The sequence below is a fragment of the Solanum pennellii genome, chromosome 12 (assembly GCF_001406875.1).
Source record: "Solanum pennellii chromosome 12, SPENNV200".
NCBI classification, from domain to species: Eukaryota; Viridiplantae; Streptophyta; class Magnoliopsida; order Solanales; family Solanaceae; genus Solanum; species Solanum pennellii.
Window position 1 is genome coordinate 61,423,122 of NC_028648.1, and position 24,693 is coordinate 61,447,814.

At 34.2% G+C, this 24,693-nt stretch overlaps 1 protein-coding gene across 1 annotated transcript; it reads left to right on the forward strand.

Annotated features, from left to right (window-relative positions):
* Positions 1-20,400: 20,400 nt before the first annotated feature.
* On the forward strand, positions 20,401-22,483 carry LOC107005741 (AAA-ATPase At5g57480-like). The gene has a single exon (XM_015204393.2). The coding sequence runs from the start codon at positions 20,607-20,609 to the stop codon at positions 22,164-22,166; it is 1,560 nt and encodes a 519-aa protein (XP_015059879.1). The 5' UTR covers positions 20,401-20,606; the 3' UTR covers positions 22,167-22,483.
* The last annotated feature ends 2,210 nt before the right edge of the window (positions 22,484-24,693 follow it).

Sequence of the window (24,693 nt, forward strand, 5' to 3'; positions counted from 1 at the left end):
ATATATATGTTTATTCGTTCTTTATTTTTACTTGTAATGTTTGTACAACTCTTTAACTCTATATATATAAAATGAATTTGGGGGATCGCCTAAGGGGAGGGGGATTATATGCAAATTTGTAATATTTTTTTTTGTGTTAGAAAGCATGCTTATAGGTTTAAAATATTTTTGCTTCATCTATATGTGTTGTTTTAACTTTCCAATCGCATAAAATCATAGGAATCATAAGCTAATCTCTAGTATGCTAACTTACGTTAAAAGGAGCAAGAGCTTTAATTGTCAATTTGTCCCTTGTTTGTTAATATGAATTCTTATTAATAAGTTTCAATATGTTCACTTAGAAAACATGCATACTAGAATTTAATTAAATAAGATTGTGCATTAAAGTACTCCTTAATAATTTTCAGCATGTTTTACAACTAGATAATCCATCAATATTTTCAACTCTATGAAAAAGAGCAATTTTCTGCATACATTATTATTTTGTATTTCTTCCTAAAAAATTGTCATACTAATTTTCCTATAAAAATCTAAAAAAATAATAGTTAATATTTTTCTGCATCATAATTAACCTCTTTTGCATCTAAAATCTGCTATTACTTAATTTTTTTCATTGTAATTAATTTATGCCTAAAATATATATTTTTTACATTAATAACCAATCTGTAAATCCATCAATATTCTAAAAAATAATTTTCTGAATTAATAATAAATTTGTTATTTATCTAAAATTTGTTGTATTTAATAATAAATTTATTTGCTATTTTTAAAAAATAATTTTCTGCCTTAAATAAATAAAATCTGGTGTCCTTAAAATAATTTTCTGCCCTAAACAAATCAAGTCTTTTGTTATAAAATATTATTTTCTACCATAATAATTAATTCGACTACTATTTTTAATATATGTGCATGTGTAATCACATCCTTTGCTATACTTGGAAGTCAATCAAAAGTTATTATGTCATTAATCATTGCTCACTCTAAAATTAGTTAATACTAAAATTTACATCCATGTTATCATATTTGCCCTCTCATAATTAAATTGTCGTTATTATAATTTTCTGTTTGTATGCTCATACACCTAACATGAGACCTCTCACAATTATGTGTTGTTTGCAAGTATGTCTAATTAAAATTTAGAGGTCAAATTGAAATCTACTGTGCTACAATGACTGTTTTGTTTGTCTTGTTTGTTTGACTTGGTGTCTAGAAGGGTCTTATATTCTATTTTGTCTAAAACCAACCCTTTAAGAGTCCAATGCCTCTTGGACTATCAAGTTGGGACGATTAGGCACCTTTTAGATATGAAATGCATGTGGTGGTGGGTAGGGGTAGTTGGCCCTACGGAAATGATGACATCGACTTATGCTTGAAAGACAAACTTTGGTTTTGTCTATCCCTATACGGCAGCCTATCGGAAAATAAATGAAAAGTCGAGTATTGAATCCAAAAAGTCTCCTTTGAGTCTCCCTTCCCTTTTTATCCCTTTACTTGTTTGTTTTAAATTATATTAATTTGGGGTAGATTAAAATAAAAATAATAAAATTATTTGCTTATTTATTTGTCTCTTTTCTATCCTCTCGCTTATCTCTTTTTTAATTGTTTAGTATATCTATTTTATTGTTATTACTTAGTGTCGCATGTTTCAATATTAATAAGATAATAATGAGCTATTTGATTCAACTTGTTGCTATATCACCTAGTCTCACATGTTAGGTTTAATAAAATGATTTTAATTATTAATATTTGCTATCACCTAGCCTTTATTAATTAATTGGTCAAAAATAATAAAATGGTCTCATTTGTTTTATATTTCTTATCACCTAGAAAGCATGCTACTTAAATAATATTAATGAAGTGACCTTAATTGCTACTTGTAACCCTCACATAGATTGCATGAGATACGGTTGGTACCCATATTTGTGGACCTCGAGGGATGCCTAGCACCTTCCCCTCGAGGTAATTTGAACCCTTACCCTAATCTCTGGCTCGTTGAACTTAGCTAGACTAAGTTAGATTAGATGGGTGCGCTAACGCGCCTTAATTCGTTAGGTGGCGACTCCAAACTCATAATCCCAAAAGAGTTGTTAGGTCGTGCAAAAAACTCGTTTTTTACGAAAAAATGGGGCGCGACAGAATGACGACTCTGCTGGGGACCTCGTTGTCTTCGACTTCTTCTAAGTCATTAATGTTAAGTTGAGCAGTCTCATTGTATGCCATAGTCTCAAATTCAACATTTTTATAGTGGATTTTCTGGTGAGAAAGAAAATAGCACACAATTAAATATAAGGTAAAAATAGATGAATGGGGAAAAGAACTTTATTGATAAAAATTTGAAAGTTTCATAAGCTCTCATTTGAAAACAATACAGGAGATGGGAATTAAAAACGTTTATTGAAAACTCTTTTTATTTAAATTAATAACTTGATAAAAAACATCTTCCAGGGCTACCTAGATGTCCGACGAGGTCTGGATGGAGTTGAGGTCCAGTTGCTGACGCTGATCTTTGCCTTCCTGCTTTCACTAGGGCCCCCTTTCTCCTCCTCGTTGATCACGACGTTGCAAACTTTCCCCTCTTCTTTGGTCAACGACAACCCCTTCAAGTCGTCTGAGATCTCATCAATAATGCCTCCCATGAAACCTGCTGATCAAAATGATTGATGCAATGGCGGTATGGGTTTCTTCAATGATAGTAGTACCCATCTCTAGGTGGTTGCCAATCGAGGCATTCTTCGGTAGTGTACTTATTATATCCCAAGCCAAAAGTGGTGGAATGTCGAACAAGTTGTATAGGTTCGACTATCCCTTGCAATTCAGCCTCCAAACCTTTTCCTAGTTCGAAACCGAACCAGACCATCATATCTATGATTTTTTGGCTAAACCAAGGCTGTAATTCAATATCACCAATAAGCTCCACTATATGGTACATTTCACCATCCATATGCTTTCTTCTTTCAATCGTGTATACAGGATGCCCTTTTTCTCCATGGACAACAACCTCTTCGTATTCCCATTCAAACTTCAAGCATTGGTAAAGAGTAGATGGGACCGCTCCAGCCATATGAATCCCTGGACGACCCAACAATAAGTTATATGATGAGGGAATGTCCAAGATTTGGAAATCTATTGGTAAAGTGACAGGACCAATGAGCATGTCCAAGGTTATCTCCCTAATAGTGCCTCTCTGAGAGCCGTAAAATGCCCTCACATTCATCTTCCATGTCTGAATTTTTGCACTATACACGCCCAGCCTTGTCAGTGTGCTCAGAGGGCAAATGTTTAAACCTGAGCCTGCATCAACTAATGCTTTGGTTATCACCTTATCCTGTTACTAAACCAAAATATACATAGCTTTATTGTGGGACGTTCCTTCGAGTGGCAGCTCATCTTTGTGAAAAGATATTTTGTAAGCCTCAAAGACATGCCCTACCATTTGGGCTACCTCTCCACGAGTGATGTTAGATGGGACATAAGCTTCACCAAGGATCTTCAAAAGGGCATTCCGATGAGTTTCAAAAGATTGCAGTAACGCCAGGATTGATATTTGGGATGGGGTTTTACTCAGCTGCTCAATGACAGAGTTTTCTTTATATTGAACCTTTTTTCCAGATACACTGATCTTCAAGCTCTACGACTAGTGCTTTGGATTTGCTAGAGCTTCCTTGAACCAAATTTTGAGAAGTGTAAATTTTTTGTAGATATGGTGACCCCTATTACAACATCTGTCTCTTCCACTTTCGTTTCTCTTTTGTTGTAATCTCAAGGTACAGCTTGAGTATCACATTGTATCGGGGAAGATGCCCTATAGACAGTGAACGGTGGTCTGGGTGCGGCAACTTCGACTTCGAATGGGGCGAGTCCTTGCACTATTATTGGTGCTTGGGCGGTGGTATTCATGACTTCTTCTGTCTCGAGAGTCCAGATAGATTCTTCCCAATCCCAGACATCACCAACTTCCACCATGTTGACCTGGTGGTTAGGAAGAGGATTGTTTGCAACATTCGGTGTAGAATCCTTGAGTTGGATGGTTTTTGTATCAATCAACATTTGAACCTTATCCCTGAGGGCTCTGCAAACTTCGGCAGTGTGACCCTTCATCCCAAAATGGTAGGCGTAGACCTTGTTAGGGTCGTACCACTTTGCGCGAACATCCACAAGTAATGCAGGAATTGGGGAGACGTACCCAGCCTGTTTCAGTCTTTCATAAAGTTGTGTTATGGGTTCGGCCAAAGGGGTATTATTTTTTGTAGGTATTCTTTCATAGGAGGTCTGTTTCGGTAGTTTGGTGTCTGAGTGGGTGGTGGAGTTTGGAAGTGTTTGGTTGGATATTATAGACAGGATATGAGGCATGTGAATATTGAGGGGGAGTGTTTTCGCAATATATTGGCATGGGTTGGGGAGATATAGGTGGTGGAGCTGAGGGATGTTGAGGGTATGGAGTGTGAGGGTATGGGGATGGTGGTGGGTTCGTTGCCTGGTGCCTCAAAGGGGCCTTGGTTCCATGAGCCATCATTACAGAACCTATTTTCTTTCGATTTTCTATCATTCCACCAGATTGCAGAGCCTTGTTGGTTGCTTGCAAAGCCTCCAAGTTGATGATAGTCCCATTATTTATGCCTTCTTCAATTCTTTCACCTAGTTTGATGATTTTAGTGAAACTCTTTTCAGCTACCAGCATCATTTGGTCATAGTATTGTGGTTCTTGGGCACGGATGAAGTAGTCTTTCATCTGAGATTACTCCATAGGGGGTCTGGCCCTAGCCGCTTCAGACCTCTATCTTATGGCGTAGTCTCTGAAGGATTCACTAGGTTTTTTTTTCAAATTTTGAATGTAAAATCAATCAGGTGCATTTTCTATATTAAAACCAAACCTGTTCGTGAAATTCGTTGCCATATCTACCCACTCTACCCATTTTCGCGAGTCTTGCTCAATATACTATGCTAGGGCCTCTCAGTATGACTCCTCATAAACAGCTTCATGAGTATCCTCTCGTCTCTTCCCACCCCTACAAGTTTGTCACAGTACATTCGTAAGTGGGCTTTGCGATCCCCAATGCCATTGAACATCTTGAATTTTGGAAGCTTGTATCCTTCGGGCAGTTCTACATCAGGGTGCATACACAGATCCTCGTAGCTCAGTCCTCCTAACCTCTTATTTCCTTCAACATGTTGCACCCTGTTGGTCAATCTATCTAATCTCTCAATGAGGTTTTTTTATCAGAATATCCTTTTGGTGGGACTCTGATTCATGGAGGTCATGGGTCAGAGGAGCGGTTTCCAAATATATTGGATTGAGGTTGTTGTTTCCGAGAGTATATGGGGGATTTGCATTTGGGGTTGTTTTTGGGAGGGTTGGCTTGGTTTGTTGGTAATAATGGTGGAACGGAACTTGTGTATTTTGGGCATGGGGTGGTGGAAAGGTATTTGGACGAGTGGGTTCAGGTCGGGATATATTGATTGGAGGATTATTTGGCATGATTGTTTGGTTAGTGTGAGGAAGATTGTCTATGTTTTCTCCAAATTTGGCCAAGCTGTCTATCTCTCTTGGAACCCAATTTGAAGAAAACATAGACAATCTTCCTCACACTAACCAAACAACCATGCCAAATGATCCTCCAATCAATATATCCCGACCTGAACCCACTCATCCAAATACTTTTCCACCACCCCATGCCCAAAATACCCAAGTTCCGTTTCACCATTATTACCAACAAACCAAGCAAACCCTCCCAGAAACAACCCCAAATGCAAATCCCCCATATACTCTGGAAACAACAACCTCAATCCAATATATGTGGAAACCGCTCCTCTGACCCATGTTCTCTATGAATCAGAGTCCCACCAAAAAGACATTCTGATAAAAAAACCTCATTGAGAGATTAGATAGATTGACCAACAGGGTGCAGCATGTTGAAGGAAATAAGAGGTTAGGAGGACTGAGCTACGAGGATCTGTGCATGCACCCTGATGTAGAACTGCCCGAAGGATACAAGCTTCCAAAATTTTAGATGTTCAATGGCATTGGGGATCCCAAAGCCCACCTACGAATGTACTGTGACAGACTTGTAGGGGTGGGAAGAGACGAGAGCATACTCATGAAGCTGTTTATGAGGAGTCTTAATGGGGAGGTCTTAGCATGGTATATTGAGCAAGACTCGCGAAAATGGGTAGAGTGGGTAGATATGGCAACCTATTTCATGAATGGGTTTGGTTTTAATATAGAAAATGCACCTGATTGGTTTTACATTCAAAATTTGAAGAAGAAACCTAGTGAATCCTTCAGAGACTGAAGAGGCTAGGGCCAGATCCCCTATGGAGGAATCTCATATGAAAGACTACTTCATTCGTGCCCAAGAACTACAATACTATGACCGAATGATGCTGGTGGCTGAAAAGAGTTCCGCTGAAATCATCAAACTAGGCGAAAAAATTGAAGAAGGCATAAAGAATGGGACTATCATCAACTTGGAGGCTTTGCAAGCAACCAACAAAGCTCTGCAATCTGGTGGAATGACAGAAAATCAAAAGAAAACAGGTTCTGTAATAATGGCTCATGGAACCAAAGCCCCTTTGAGGCACCAGACAACGAATCCACCACCATCCCCATACCCTCACACTCCATACCCTCAACATCCCTCAGCTCCACCCCCTATATCTCCCCAACCCATGCCAATATATTACCAAAACACTCCCCCTCAATATTCGCATGCCTCATATCCTGTTTATAATGTCCAACCAACACACTTCCAAACTCCACCACCTACTCGACACCAAATTACCGAAACAGACCTCCATATGAAAGAAGACCTACAAAAAATAATACCCCTTTGGTCGAACCCATAACACAACTTTATGAAAGACTGAAACAGGCTAGGTATGTTTCCCCAATTCCTGCATTACTTGTGGATGTTCGCGCAAAGTGGTACGACCCTAACAAGGTCTACACCTACCATTCTGGGATGAAGGGTCACACTACCGAAGTTTGGAGAGCCCTCAGGGATAAGGTTCAAATGTTGATTGATACAAAAACCATCCGACTCAAGGATCCTACACCGAATGTTGCAAAGAATCCTCTTCCTAACTCACCAGGTCAACATGGTGGAAGTTGGTGATGTCTGGGATTGGGAAGAATCTATCTGGACCCTCGAGACAGAAGAATCCATGACTACCACCGCCCAAGCACTGATAATAGTGCAAGGACTCGCCCTATTCGAAGTAGAAGTTGCCGCACCCAAACCACCGTTCACTGTCTATCGGGCATCTTCCTCGATACAATGTGATACACATGCTGTACCTTGGTATTACAACAAAAGAGAAACGAAAATGGAAGAGACAAATGTTGCAACAGGGGTCACCAGATCTGGAAGAATTTACACTTCTGAAAATTTGGTTCAAGGAAGCTCTACCAAATCCAAAGCACCAGTCGTAGAGCTTGAAGATCAGTGTATCTGGAAAAAGGTTCAAGCTAAAGAATACTCTGTCATTGAGCAGCTTAGTAAAACCCCATCCCAAATATCAATCCTGGCGACTCCAAACTCAAAATCATAAAAGAGTTGTTAGGTCGTGCACAAAACCCGTTTTTACGAAAAATGGGGTGCGACAAAAGCATGTTGAAGGAAATAAGAGGTTAGGAGGACTGAGCTACGAGGATCTGTGCATGCACCCTGATGTAGAACTTCCCGAAGGATACAAGCTTCCAAAATTTTAGATGTTCAATGGCATTGGGGATCCCAAAGCCCACCTACGAATGTACTGTGACAAACTTGTAGGGGTGAAAAGAGACGAGAGGATACTCATGAAGCTGTTTATGAGGAGTCTTAATGGGGAGGTCTTAGCATGGTATATTGAGCAAGACTCGCGAAAATGGGTAGAGTGGGTAGATATGGCAACAGATTTCTTGAACAGGTTTGGTTTTAATATAGAAAATGCACCTGCTTGATTTTACATTCAAAATTTAAAGAAGAAACCTAGTGAATCCTTCAGAGACTACGCCATAATATGGAGGGCTGAAGCGGCTAAGGCCAGATCCCCTATAGAGGAATCTCAGATGAAAGACTACTTCATCCGTGCCCAAGAACCACAATACTATGACTGAATGATGCTAGTGGCTGAAAAGAGTTCCTCTGAAATCATCAAACTAGGCGAAAGAATTGAAGAAGGCATAAAGAATGGGACTATCATCGACTTGGAGGCTTTGCAAGCAACCAACAAAGCTCTGCAATCTGGTAGAATGACAGAAAATCGAAAGAAAACAGGTTCTGTAATGTTGGCTCATGGAACCATGGCCCCTTTGAGGTACCAGGCAACGAACCCACCACCATCCCCATACCCTCACACTCCATACCCTAAACATCCCTTAGCACCACCTCCTATATCTCCCCAACCCATGCCAATATATTACCAATCACTCCCCCTCAATATTCGCATGCCTCATATCCTATATTCAAGCTGTTAAAAAAGGATGCTGCGGTGAAATGGATAAACGAATGTCAACAAGCATTTGACAAGATCAAAGACTATCTATCCAATCCTCCAGTGTTGGTTCCACCAGAGTCTAGTAGACCATTACTATTGTACATTTCAGTATTGGATAATGCTTTCAGTTGCATCCTGGGACAACACAATGAAACAGGGAGGAAGGAACAAGCAATATATTACATGAGCAAGAAGTTCACATCATGCGAAGCCCAATACTCTCTATTGGAGCGCACCTGTTGTACTCTAACATGGGTTGCCCAAAAGTTACGACATTACCTCTAATCGCACACCACTTATCTGATTTCAAGGATGGATCCTTTGAAGTATATCTTTCAAAAGCCCATGCCCACAGGTAAACTGGCAAAATGGCAGATACTGTTGAGCGAGTTTGACATAGTGTATGTCAAACAAAAAGCAATGAAATCACAAGCATTAGCAGACCACATGGCGGAGAATCCAGTGGAAGATGATTATAGGCCGTTAAAGACCTACTTCCCAGATGAAGAAGTGGCCTTTGTGGGGGAGGACATTTCTGAAGAATATGATAAATGGAGAATGTTCTTTGATGGAGCTAAAAATCTGAACGGATTCGGCATCGGGGCTGTTTTGATCTCACCCACCGGGCAACATTATCCGGTATCAGCAACACATAGATTCCTTTGTTCAAATAATATGGCCGAATACGAAGCTTGCATAATAAGGCTCCGACGGGCGATTGACTTGGATGTCCAGGAAATGCTAATAATAGGGGATTCAGACCTATTGATCCATCACGTTCGAGGTGATTGGGCAACGACAAAATCAAAAGTTGTTACCATATTTAGAGTGCGTGCATAGGCTATGTAAAAGGTTTGTCAAAACAGAATTCAGACATGTATTAAGGGTCCAAAATGAATTCGCAGACGCCTTAGCCACTCTGTCTTCCATGATTCGACACCCTGATCACAATTACATTGATCCTATTCACATTTACATACATGAACACCCAGCCTATTGTTTCCATGTTGAGGAAGAGCCTGATGGAAAGCCCTGGTACAATGACATTAGAGGATATTTGAAGAGTGGCGAATACACAGAAGATATGATTCGAGTACCCCCCAACGAACTCCATGTCACTAGTTCACCTTGGCCATTCGCGGCATGGGGCATGGATGTCATTGGTCCAATCGAGCCAACAGCATCCAACGGACACAAATTCATTCTTGTCGCAATTGACTATTTCACCAAGTGGGTTGAAGCCACCTCCCACAAATCAGTGAAAAAGAAAGTTGTGGATGACTTCGTCAAAAATAAATAGTGATATGATGAGATCAATGTGTGAGAAGTTCAAGATCAGTCATCAAAACTCTACAACATACAGGCCAAAAATGAACGGGGCTTTTGAGGCAGCAAACAAAAACATCAAAAGGATATTGCGCAAGATGATTGACAACCACAAACACTGGCATGAAAAGCTACCTTTCGCATTGCTGGGGTATCGTACCACAATCAGAACTTCCACTGGGGCCACACCTTACTTCTTAGTATACTACAGTGAAGCTATGATACCCGCCGAAGTAGATATACCATCCCTAAGGATCATTCAAGAAGCAAAGCTGAGTGACACTGATTGGACACAAGGGGCAGAGAATCTGGCATTAATAGATGGAAGAAGAATTAACTCCATTTGTCATGGTCAGCTCTATCAGAATAGAATGGCCAGAGCTTTCAACAGGAAGGTTAGACCCAGACATTTCTCACCTGGGCAACTAGTTTTGAAGCAGATTTTCCCAAATCAAGACAAAGAAAAGGGTAAATTCTCATCAAACTGGCAAGGCCCGCATACTTGCAGAAATGGATGGAGAAGTCTGGCCAAAACCTATCAACTCAGATTCTATGAAAAAATATTACATCTAAAGATTGTTTCATGCTCTTTGTAATTTGGAACTACGTCAGACCTGATTTCCGCTTAAGAGGGGATACGTAGACGCTCCTATAGGAGTTCGGTCTTATCATAATAAAAACCTTCATTTTTCCCCTTATTTGGCAACTGGGGCAAATTTTTTGAGAGGGTCTCAAAAATTCCATCAAATTTTTTTCCTCGCAAATCTAGATACTAGGGCAGAATTTTTGAGACAAACTCAAAAATTCCATCGAAAGCATTTCTCCTCGATATTGGGACAGAATTTTGAGGGAACCTCACAATTGCTACAAATCAAGGATGGGACAGAACCTTTCAAAAGAATTTAAAAAGTTCACAAGCAGTCAGCTTACAACGAATCAGAATGATAGATCTACTTTTAAGTCACATGTTGTAAAGTCTCAACCTACACCATGGTCAAGGATTCGACATCAGCTTCTTTTACTAAATGATAATTTCAAATTCTTTCAAAGTTCCTCTCCTTTTTATGAAAAACAGATGCCCAAAGAGGTGTGAATGGCGGGTCAAAGGAGAACACACCAGACGAAGCAGATCAACCTTCCCCCCATTTCTTAAACTCATGAATTTTCTTTGAATGTAGAAAGTACAGGCACCTACAAAAAAACAGCTCCAATATCGCTCTGAGTACAACAAATCGCAACTTAAAGGCACATTTTCCTTTCAAGAAGACCAAATATCAAACTATTGGTAATTCCCGACCTTTACAACAAGAGGAAGGCCCAAGCTACTGTACGCCCTCAAGCAACGGCTGTGCTGACAAATTACATTCTGCCAGATATTGCATTATTTGCACCTACACCCGATATCGCATTATGCTCGAAGAACTGCATCATTATATTATGCCCGAGATCGCAGAAACACATCATTGCATGTGCTCGATATTGCATGTGCCCGATATTGCATGAGCCCAAAGAAATGCATCAGTGCATGTGCTCGATAATGCATGTGCCCGAAGAAACGCATCATTGCATGTGCTCGATAATGCACGTGCTCGAAGAAATGCATCATTGCGTTGTGCTCGAGACTGCATTGTGTCCGAAGTTTGCATAAGCCCAAGCTTGCATCGTGCTCATGTGCCCGAATCAAATCAAGTCACAAGTATCAATAGATGCCAAAAAAAAAAAGAACGCTCTCTTTACTCATTACTTATATTCCAAAGGCGTCATCCTCCAAAGGCATCATCTTTCATGGTCTGCGGACTTTATGTCAAGGCCTGAGGACTTGTTTTATGCTTATCATGTTCCTAAGGCATCATAGTTAAAGGCATCATTCTCATGGTCTGCAGACATCATATCATGGCCTAAGGGTTTAATTTCTGTCTATCATAATCCGAAGGTGTCATAGTCTAAAGGCGTCATTTTCAGGCCTGCAGACAACATTTTCATGACCTGAGGATACATTTTGCGTATCATGGCCCTAGACATCATAGCCTAAGACGTCATTTTTCATGGTCTTAATGCAAACATTAATGGTCAACATGGGAATTGCATCATGTTTACATTTACCGCTTATTTTGATATATTTGCTCTAATCACTCTATTTAACTTATAGTCTAAATTACAGATGTGCAGATTACAGATAAAATTAACCGCCTTTTGAACAACCACCTTCATGCTTACAAACAAAGACTGTCAAATTCTCGGCTACTCACATTGTCATTCGGCTACTCAGCTACCGTTCAGACTACCATGGAAACATTGTCAGACTCAACTCGCTACTGTGACCTACCTTTTCTTCAGTTGGGCTCGTCTGCCTCAAAATGACATTTAGGCTCATCCGCCTTACAACGCGACATTTAGGCTCGTCCGCCTTACAATGCGACATCTAGGCTCGTCCGCTTTATAACGCGACATTTAGGCTCGTCTGCCTTACAATATGACATCTAGGCTCGTCCGCCTTACAACTCGACATTTAGGCTCGTCCGCCTTACAACTCGACATTTAGGCTCATCCGCCTTACAATGCGACATCTAGGCTCGTCCGTCTTACAACGCGACATTTAGGCTCGTCCGACTTGTATAACTCTAAAGCTCTCATATATAAATTTATTTGGGGGATCGTCTAAGGGGAGGAGGATTATATGCAAATTTGTAATATTTTTGTGTTCGAAAGCATGCTCATAGGATTTAAATAATTTTTGATTCATCTATATGTGTTGTTTTAACTTTCCAATCGCCTAAAATCATAGGAATCATAAGCTAATCTCTAGTATGCTAACTTACGTTAAAAGGATTAAGAGTTTTAATTGTCAATTTGTCCCTTGTTTGTTAATATGAATTCTTATTAATAAGTTTCAATATGTTCACTTAGAAACCATGCATATAGAATTTAATTAAATAAGATTGTGCATTAAAGTCACTCTCTAAGAATTTTCAGCATGTTTTACAACTAGACAATCCATCAATATTTTCAACTCTATGAAAAAGAGCAATTTTCTGCATACATTATTATTTTGTGTTTCTTCCTAAAAATTGTCATACTAATTTCGCTATAAAAAAAATAATAGTTAATATTTTTCTGCATCATAATTAACCTCTTTTGCATCTAAAATCTGCTATTAATTAATTTTTTTTCATTGTAATTAATTTCTGCCTAAAAATATATATTTTTTACATTAATAACCAATCTGTAAATCTATCAATATTCTAAAAACAATTTTCTGCATTAATAATAAATTTGTCACTTAAAAAATATTTTTTTTTTGTGTTACTAATAAATCTATTGGTGTCCTTAAAATAATTTTCTGCCCTAAACAAATTAAGCGTTTTGTTATAAAATTTCCTGCCTTAATAATTAATTCGACTACTATTTTTAAAATATATGTGCATGTGTAATCACATCCTTTGCTATACTTGGAAATCAAACAAAAGCTATTATTTCATTAATCATTTCTCACCCTAAAATTAGTTCAATACTAAAATTTGCATCCATGTTATCATATTTGCCCCGTCATAATTAAATTGTTGTCTGTTTGTATGTTCACACACTTAGCATGAAATTTTCACAGTTGTGTTGTTTGCAAGCACGTCTAATTGATTTTTAGAGGCCAAATTGAGACTTGTATTGCTAAAATGACCGTCTTGTTTTCCTTGTTTGTTTGACTTGGTGTCTAGGAGGGCCTTATATTCTATTTTGTCTAAACCCACCCTTTAAGAGTCCAATGCCTCTTTGACATTAAATTGGGACGACTAGGCACCTTTTAGGTACGAAATGCATGCGGTGGTTCGGTAGGGATAGTTGGCCCTACGAAGATGATGACATCGACTCAGGCTTGAAAGACAAACTTTGGTTTTGTCTGTCCCTATACGGCAGCCTATCGGAAAATAAAAAGAAAAGTCGAGTGCTGATCCAAAAAGTCTCTTAGAGTCTCCCTTCCCTTTTATCCCTTTACTTGTTTGTTTTAAATTATATTTATTTGGGGTAGATTAAAATAAAAATAATAAAATTATTTGCTTATTTATTTGTCTCTTTTCTATCCTCTCGCTTATCTCTTTTTTAATTGTTTAGTATATCTATTTTATTGTTATCACTTAGTCTCGCATGTTTAAATATTAATTAAGATAATAATGAGCTATTTGATTCAACTTGTTACTATATCACCTAGTCTCACATGTTAGATTTAATAAAATGATTTTAATTGTTAATATTTGCTATCACCTAGTCTTTATTAATTAATTGGTCAAAAATAATAAAATGGTCTCATTTGTTTTATATTTCTTATCACATAGCAAGCATGCTACTTAAATAATATTAATAAATGAAGTGACCTTAATTGCTACTTGTAACTCCCACATAGATTGCATGAGATACAGTCGGGACCCACATTTGTGGACCTCGAGGGATGCCTAATACCTTCCCCTCGAGGTAATTTGAACCCTTACCCTAATATCTGGCTCGTTGACCTTAGCTAGACTAAGTTAGGTTAGATAGGTGCCTTAATGCGCCTTAATTCGTTAGGTGGCGACTCCAAACTCAAAATCCCAAAAGAGTTGTTAGGTCGTGCACAAAACCCGTTTTTAACGAAAAAATGGGGCGGGACAATGGCGACTCCAAACTCAAAATCCCAAAAGAGTTGTTAGGTCGTGAACAAAATCCGTTTTTATGAAAAATGTGGCGCGGCAATTCAGTATAAGTGTATCTCTGAAATTTAGGGCATAGATTGAGGGGTACTTGTACATTATCCCTAAAACATATAATAAAACTAAAATATTGTTATAGACCCATTATTTACATGTTGTTTTATTTGTCCTCCATACATGTATACCGTGTACGGTTATGATTATGGATATAATGAGTTTGTCGATAGGAAAAAAAATATTCATTTTTTTAATGAAATCAAGGAAACAAGTTCAACAAGTGACGATATATATTTTATATTAATGGTATCATTTTCATTCTTCGACACGTCACCTCTATCCTACTTTCAGTCTTTCACCTTTCATATATAATATTTATCTAGATTATATATAGTTAAAATTATATTTTATTCTGATATATATATATAGAGAGAGAGAAAAAAATTAAAATAAATAATAAATTCAATTATATTCTTAAAAAAACACTTTCGGTCGTGCCAAACACATGCATTTACGTACAACCAACCAACATGTGGAATAATATTTTTCACAACCAAATTCTTTAAATGAATGGTAAAGTCTCTCAAAAGTAGAATATATAAACGGGGCGATTCAATCTAATTTGAGATCTAAAGAAAATTTTAATTAGATGTCTTAAAATTTATATAAACTTCATATGCAGTTGTTTATTTTCTTTAACTTCTTAAATGTAAATTATTGTTTAATATATTTTTGTTACAAAAATGATTTCTTCGGATATCGTTTTTTAATTATTAACTAAAAGTAAGATTTTATCGATTCAACATTAAAAAATATTCTTTTACTGACACAATTATTATATAAATTATTTACATAATTTTTAAGTAATTATAAGTTGACAAACTTTACATGAAAATAAGAATTAGAATTATAGAATTTGATACAAGAAACTGATAACTGGTTGACGAATTAACTTTACATAAAGATATATTTCTATGTTATACTTGAAAATTTGAGAAGTAACAAAAATAGAATTGTGTGTCATTTTGTTCAATATTTTTTTACTATTAATTTATGTTTTTAATTAATAGTGTATCACTCTAACTTACCCAAGATTTTTTTAGAAAGTGCAAAAGAATTTTGAATAGATAAATAATACAAGTGTTAGCGAAGAAAATATAAACATACAAAACAATATTTTCTTAATTTCTTTTATTTGAATGACGTTAAAAATAATGAAATAGTGTTTTTTTTCCAAAAAGATCATACTTTTTAGACAAAAATAATTAAGTTTTATTTAAAAAGTCAACACATAATTTTTTGTTGGTGAAATTTGAGGCCCCATGGGGGCCTAACGTAAATACCTTAAATTTATTAAGCAAGAGTCGACCCTGATCATAGTACGACAAATAGTAGAGCATAAACTTAGACTAATATATAACAAGTCATTAAATTCATATAGTTGTTTATTTCTGATGCGCGTTAGTTAAAACATGTCACTAAATGCAAATTCTTATAATAATTTTATTAAAGAAAAAATATATAGAATGAGCATGCGATAATAATTCCATATTGATTCGAACTAATCCATCCATTCCCATTTTGAATAGGATTCCGATTAAAAGTATACAAATATTGTAGTATGCTTCTTCATGAGTATCTAGTAACTATTTGTGTAGTGGATAATGAGCGATTTGTCAACAAAAGTAATAAGAAATTTATATAACACATGATATGACTCAGATTCATTAGATACTATCTAACATTTACTCACGTTGGATTTCACTTACTCAATGAAAATATTATAAATTATTTTCATATTTCTTATACTTTGTGTTTAGTCAGATAAATTGAAACAAAAGAGGTAAATATTGGATTTCACTTACTCAATAAACATGTTATAAATTATTTTTATATTTCTTATACTTTGTGTTAAGTCAGATAAATTGAAACGAAAAAATTAATATTAAAGGTAATGCACCTTACCATGAAGAGAAGAAATGATAGATGGAAAGTGAAGAAGGTGATTCTAGTTTTCCATTATGAGATGGAAGAAGAAGAAAAAAAGGGGTAATATTTAGAAGAAAAAGTTCACTAAAGTCCAAGTCTATAATATTAGGTCCCATCTTTGATCTATTCAGAACCAACTCACACTTACCCATCCAAAACACCTTTTCTGTTTTATTTTTTCAGACTCATCCACCACCCTCTATTCCCCTCTTCTGTCTGTCACTTAAGGGTCCCATTAATTTGTATTATCCTTCTTTTTAATTTAAACCTTATTTCTTTTTTATTTAGTAGGTGTTTCGTCATGTGATATTATATCACGATATAGTATCATGAGATGGAATCAGCGTTTGAATATGTGATTTTATGCTGCTTTTATCTCATGATTCCAAATCACGAGATATGATTTCATATTCTCTAAAACCATGATATGGAATCATATGGGAATACCATAAGGCTGGGCAACTGAACGGGGATATATCGGTACCGTTTCGGTTCGTCCCGGTTCGGTTTCCTACGGGACGGAACGAGACATCCGAATCGGGACACGGAACGGAACCGTGGTTTGATACCGGTGTACAGGTACCGGTTTATTCTGGTTCCGGTTCGGTTTTCGATTAATTAATATTTATTAATTATTTTATATAATATATTTATTAAATAATTTATATTATATATTTATAAATTATAACTTATATTTTATATTAAATAATAAATACTACCCAAGTAACCCAACTACCCCCATTAGTATTACATTTGAGACTTAGTTGAAACAGAACACTTCCTAGTAGGTGGTTGCGTAAACTATGCACTCTATTAGTAGTTGTAAATTGAAATTGTAATTTATAATACAAATTTAAATAAATTAAATTGATATTTTTTAATTTGTGTAATTGTTTTATTCTTATTTTTATTTAATTTTTTAAAATTATAAATTTAATTTATTTAAATTACAAGTTATAAATATTACTTATAAATTATAACATATTAATAAATAATAAGTAATAACTTATAAACTTCAAAAGATTTAAATCTTGAAAACATAATTAGACTTAACTTGCAAACTTAATGAGTAAAATGTTTATGAAAAATATCTTTAAAATAACTTAAGTAAAAAGTTACATTATAAATTTAAAAATTATTAATTTAAACTTAGAAAATAAAAAAAAATTATTCATATTTTCGTAATTCAAAAAAATCATTTTTTGAAATAATTAGATGTGTCATCCCGTTTATCCCATCCCGTTCCGTTTTGGTCCATTCCGGTTCCATCCCGGTATATAGTGGGACGAAACGGAATCGAGTATCCGTCCTGGTAATTCCGGTCTGATTCATCCCGATACCGGTTAGCGAACCGGTCAACTCGTCCCGTTTCGATCCGGTACCGGTCCGTTGCCCAGTCTTAGAATACAAAATCATGATTTGAAATATTCTAATACAAAAATTGATCCACGAGTTTATATTTTGTTAAAACAACCCAGTTTTATATCTACTAACCATTTATTTCACATGTAAATAAAAATTTATAATCACATCATTACTTTTTAAAATTTATTATTGTCACCGACATAAAAGTTATTATTCTCGCAAACATTTAGTCACTTTAACTCACACTTCACGATTGTCGATTAATAAAATCTTGAAGAGTCCGTGAAAGGTGTTATATTTTTACTCAAATATATTGATGAAATAATTACTTAAGTGGAGAACAAATAACTTCGTAATAATTTATTATGCGATTTTATAAGTTTTTGTTTATTTGATGAGATTGGGGCTATTATATAATAGTTTTGGAACTTATGTAATTTTAATATTTACGAGAAAATATACAACACCAAAATTTCACATCGCATGTCCAAACAAAACTTCAATTTCATATCATAATTTTATATCGCATGTCCAAACAAAACTTCGATTTAATCTCATAATTTCATATCATGATAGCATATCGCATGACCAAACGGACCTTTAGTATCAAGAAAAAATTGTAGGAGTACAACTTTTTTTTAATTTTATTTAGTTTATGTTGGAATTAACTTTTTGCTTATGACTTATAAGTCAAAAGCCATAAGTTAGGATTTCTAATTTATGATTTTTGACTTATTTTTGTTATCTTGGCTTTACTTGAAATACTTTTTAGTTTTATCCAAACACTTCAAAATAACTTAAAAGCTATTTTGACTTTAAAATAGCTAAAATAAGTTAATCCAAACGGGCACTTAGTTAAGTAAGTTTTCAATTGTACTTTTCATGTTTTTATTTTGTATTATATATTTTATTTGATATAAAATTAAAATGTTTTTTAATAAAATTAATAATTTAAAATAAATTATTATTTTATAAAAAATAAAAAGGAGTATTTTAGAATAAAATTATTATGTAAGGATGTAAAACTCTGTCTTCATATTTATTTTATATAGACTATAAAAAATAAATATAATCATATTCTTCCCCCCTAAGTAGGACGTGAAATTTAAAGATACACTCCCTTTGTTTTCTTTTAGTGGAGAACAAATAATTTCGTAATAATTTATTATGCGATTTTATAAGTTTTTATTTATTTGATGAGATTGGGGCTATTATATAATAGTTTTGGAACTTATGTAATTTTTATATTTACGAGAAAATCTACAACACCAAAATTTCATATTGTATGCCCAAACAAAACTTCGATTTCATCTCATAATTTCATATCGTACGTCCAAACAAAACTTTAATTTCATCTCATAATTTCATATCATGATACCATATCGCATGACCAAACGGACCCTTAGTATCAAGAAAAAATTGCAGGAGTACAACTTTTTTTTTAATATTATTTAGGGCATGTTTGAATTAACTTTTTGCTTATGACTTATAAGTCAAAAGCCATAAGTTAGGATTTCTAATTTATGATTTTTGACTTATTTTTGATATCTTGGCTTTACTTAAAGCATTTTTTAATTTTATTCAAACACTTCAAAACAACTTAAAAACTATTTTGACTTTAAAACAACTAAAATAAGTTAATCCAAACGGACACTTAATTAAGTAAGTTTTTCAATTGTACTTTTCATGTTTTAATTTTGAACGATATATTTTATATGAATTAAAATTAAAATGTTTTTAAATAAAATTAATGATTTAAAATAAATTATGATTTTATAAAGAATAAAAAGGAGTGTTTTAGAATAAAATTATTATGTAAGGATGTAAAACTATGTCTTCATATATATTTTATATAGACTATAAAAAATAAATATAATCATATTCTTCCCCCTAAATAGGACGTGAAATTTAAAGATTTCTGTTAGTATTTTTCTAGAGTTAGTTTTATCTAATTTTAAAAATTAAATTAGATAGTATTAATTCAATAAATAAATTCAAAAGTTATTTAAAAAGTATCTTTATAAATTTTAATATCAATATAACGAATTAAATATATTTTTAAATATTAATCAAAGTTCGTTCTAAAAAAATTATGACAACTAAATTTGAATAGAAGGAATATTTACCTTATTTTCATTTTTACTTTAAATCGTAAAATTTAGACACATATTTACCTTTTTTCTATTTTTAAATTTTAGTTAAAGTTAGTCACACTTCATATTATTTAACTTAGAAATTCAAAATTTTGACAATAAGTGAACTAAGTATTAGTACTTTTTTTCTAGTTTTACTCTAAATAGTAAAATTGTGAGACATATTTACCTTTATTCCATTTCTAAATTTAAATTAGTCTCGATTAAAAACTATAACAATTCAAATTGAACTAGCCATACTTACTTTTTTCCTTTTTTACTCTAAATAGTAAAATTCAGAGACATATTTACATTTTTTCCGTTTTGAATTTATTATTCAATTAAAGTAAGAAAAAAATAAAAAAAATTGGATTGAAAAAAAAGTATCTGATTTATTCATAGACAGTATGTCTTTTTTTTTCCTGATAGTCTCTTATTAGTCATTGCCAGCCAACTCTCTCTCCAATTCCCATTTCAAAACAAAAAAACCTTACACCTTTTCAGTACCCTTTTGCCTCTTTTTTTAATTCTCTGAATCAAAAAAAAAAAATCTTTAACCTTCTTCTTTCTATAACTATAGTGAAGTAGTTTGTCTCTTCAGTATTAAAAAAAAAAACTGAACATATTCTCTATTAGCAAAAACATTATGAAGGAGTTATGGACAACATTGGCATCGATGATGGGTGTATGGGCATTCAGTCAAAGTCTGATTCAGGTAGTATTTCCACCGGAGATTCGTTTCGCCATTCTCAAAATCATACACCGAATCTGTAACTGGTTCTCAGCTTATTGCTACTACGATATCACGGAGATCGACGGAGTAAACACCAACGAGCTTTACAACGCTGTTCAGCTTTACCTGAGTAGCTACGCTTGTGTTACCGGTAATCGTTTGAGTTTAACGAGAGGACTCAATTCGAGCAGTATAACTTTTGGGTTATCGAATAATGATTCTTTAATAGATGCATTTAACGGCGTTAAAGTTCATTGGGAACATGTGGTTACTCCGAGAAACTCACAGACATTTTCATGGCGGCCATTACCGGAGGAAAAAAGAGGGTTTCTCCTTCGAGCTAAGAAAAAAGATAAATCTGTTGTATTAGGTGATTATTTAGATTTCGTTATGGAAAAAGCTAATGAAATTAGAAGAAAAAATCAGGATCGATTGTTGTATACAAATTCACGTGGTGGTTCACTTGATTCGAGAGGTCATCCTTGGGAATCGGTACCGTTTAAACATCCCAGTACTTTCGAGACGCTAGCTATGGATCCTGAGAAAAAAGCTGAGATTATGGCAGATCTTTTGGATTTTGCTAATGGGGAATCTTTTTACCAGAGAACAGGTAGAGCTTGGAAAAGAGGTTATCTTCTTTATGGACCACCAGGTACTGGAAAGTCTAGTATGATTGCTGCAATGGCTAATTTTCTTGGTTATGATATTTATGATCTTGAATTAACAGAAGTTCATACTAATTCCGAGTTGAGGAAGTTGCTGATGAAAACTAGTTCAAAGTCTATTATTGTTATTGAAGATATTGATTGTTCTATCAATTTAACTAATCGAAAAAACAACAGTACTAGTAGTAATAGTAGTAGTAATTACAATGTTTCACCTCCTGGGAGCGGTGGTGGTGGTGGTGGTAGTAGTGAAGATGGTGGTGGGAATACTATAACTCTATCTGGTTTGTTGAATTTTACTGATGGCTTATGGTCTTGTTGTGGTAGTGAGAGGATATTTGTTTTCACAACGAATCACATTGAGAAGCTTGATCCAGCGTTATTGAGGTCTGGAAGAATGGATATGCATATTCACATGAGCTATTCGTCTTTCGCTGCACTCAAGATTCTCTTGAAGAATTACTTGGGATACAACGAAGACGATGTAGAGAAGGAGTTGTTAGAGCAATTGGAGCAAGTGATGGAGCGAGCTGAAATGACACCAGCGGATATAAGTGAAGTGTTGATCAAGAACAGGAGGAACAAAGACAAGGCGGTATGGGAGTTACTCGAAGCATTGAAAACAAGAGCGGAGATGAATGACAACAAGAGTAGTAATAACAATGCAGGTAAAAACAACACAATTGAAGACGAGGAACAAGAGAAAAGGGCATTATTAGTTGAGAGTTCTAATGAAATTGGTGGTGATGAATTGCAAGAAAAATGTAACAAAGGTGATGATGTCAATGATGATGAAAAGGTACTTTAGTATTATAAAAACTATATGGTTAAAAAATTTTGATTCTTTAAATCTTTTATGGAGAGGGGATGACAAGGGAAGTTTGGTGTATGAAGAGTACATAATTTTACTATTCATGACATGGAAATTTTAAGGTGTAGGGGGGAAGTTGGGGAAAAGTAGTACTATTGTTCTATGTTACTATTGCTTTTGATATTTTGGAACTTGCAAAAATAATGGAAAACCAAAACAAAGTATGATTTGTTGATTAACATGTGGGGTGTTTGGTTATGTTAGTTCAACTTTGTCCCTCTGGAAATGGTTAATATTAGCATTATGAGTTTTTATATTTTTGTCCACATGCAATTGTTTTTCTTGAATAAAACTAAGTAGTAATAATGTGATGATGATCTTTGTATGTGGATGGCATAATTTTTTTTTAAAAAAAATTGTTAGCTGGCTAGGATGTGAACCTCTTGAAGCACATGGGGATCATGTACTTTCTGATTGGGGAATTTGGGAGCTTAAGTTGCCAAACCTTTTACTATATAAGTTTTCATGTCAATCATTTTGAAAATGATATGTTTCTTTTGGAGTTTGGCAATGAAAGTTACTATCTCCATCCAAAACAGTGATTTTAAGTAGGGTGTAATGGAGTTATATATATATGTATATATATATATATATATATATATATATATTTATGTGATAGTTGAAGCCGTGTTTGAATATATAATTTATTTGAGAAAAGCTTGAAGTGGAGAAAAAATTTCACTTGAGAAACTCGTCTTAAAAAAGTAACTTAAAATTCATTCTAATATGTAACCAATCATCGTTCTGAGAAGGAAAAAAAAAAGATTTATGTTCGAAATCGTTGATACTTTTCAGTCGTTAAAAAAATTATTTGGATTTTTTATATTTAATAAACACCAAGTGGTAAAGATAAGAGGGTGTGGGTGTGGGTTATGATCAGAGTAAGTGGGTTGATAGGAGGGCAAATATGGTTTCTTAATTCACTAGGAAAGTAATAGATTTATATTATCAATCAAATATGAGAAAAATAGAAAATATTGTGCAAATTGTTTTCGTACAAGCCAAAACACACTCTTATAGAATGTCAAATTTACTTCATATGGATTTTTTGGTTTATTTATGTGTTTGGTAACACAAAAAATGCTTTTGCTTACACGTAGTGTAGACGTGATATGGTATGGTACAACATTTTAAAGATCAACTTTTACATATAATAAACATTAAAAAAAAAGCGGATAAATAACAGAAATTTCAATTTTAAATTCTCTTATTATCATTATCTCCTATTAGTTTTACAAATTTCTAAAATCTATTATTTTCATGCATCAGATTAATGTATCTCGCGCATCAGATTAATGTGTTTAGTGCATCAGATTAGTATATCATGTATAACATATAATGTATCTTACTTAACGATTAATGTATCTTGTGCATCAGATTCATGTATCAACACTTATATTATTATATTAATTTGAGGGATTTCCTGTAATTATAAACTTATAAGGGACAAATGATAATTTTGCCTTAAAAGTATGTGATCTCTGTCATTTGGCCATTTCCTGAATTGCACTCCATAGCAAACATAAATATGTATATTTCACTATACATATACAAAAGAAAGCACTTGTTTATCTGTTTCTGTTTCGGTATACATATACAAAAAGTCAATTTGTATAATATGTGTTTGTATAAAGCGAGAAAGAGAGAAAGATAAAAGAAAATTGGGTAGGGAAAAATTGTATTTGTATAATCATAAGTTTATAGGATGAATATATATGCATTTGTACTTGTATATACAATTTTATCTCGCTTAAATGCAATGTAGACATTTATGTTTGTATAAAGTGAGAGTGGCGAGCGAGATGTGGGAGGGGAAAGAAAATATATGTATATATACAATTTTCTCTCGCTTTATACAAACACAAACACATTTTATACATTTGTGTTTATATAAAAGCAAGAGAGGCTGCCAACAAGAACGAGAGTAGCGAGCGAGATTCACCGGGAGAGAGGCGAAATAACAAGAGTTTGCTATGGGGTACAATTAAATCCAACCATGTTTATAGCATTTAATTTTAATTTAATAGTTTGCTATTATTTACAATTTTCCTTATTTTAAACTTCGCTATCGTATTTCGATATTCGGGTTTTAAAACTGTTATTATTATTACCATACAATTTAATTAGTACAATTGATATTTTGAAGTTCGATTTTGATATAATTTGTTCAACTTCGATTAATATATACTCATATAATAGAGTATTATGACTTCGACAATTTAAAAAAATTCTCATTTATATTATACTAACACATACACATGTAGAAATATATATTCGAAAGAAAGTGGAAACAACTCATTTTGTTAATCAATTACCTTTAAAATATATTTCAATCAAAATAGAATTGTCACAGATAAGTNATATATATATATATATATATTTTGATATGTTATTTTTAAATATCAAATATCATGTCAAATAAAAAAAAATTAAAATATATACCATATACTATATCAAAATTATG

Coding starts and splice junctions, on each gene's coding strand:
- LOC107005741 (XM_015204393.2), top strand. CDS start 20,607: ATGAAGGAGTTATGGACAACATTGGCATCGATGATGGGTGTATGGGCA.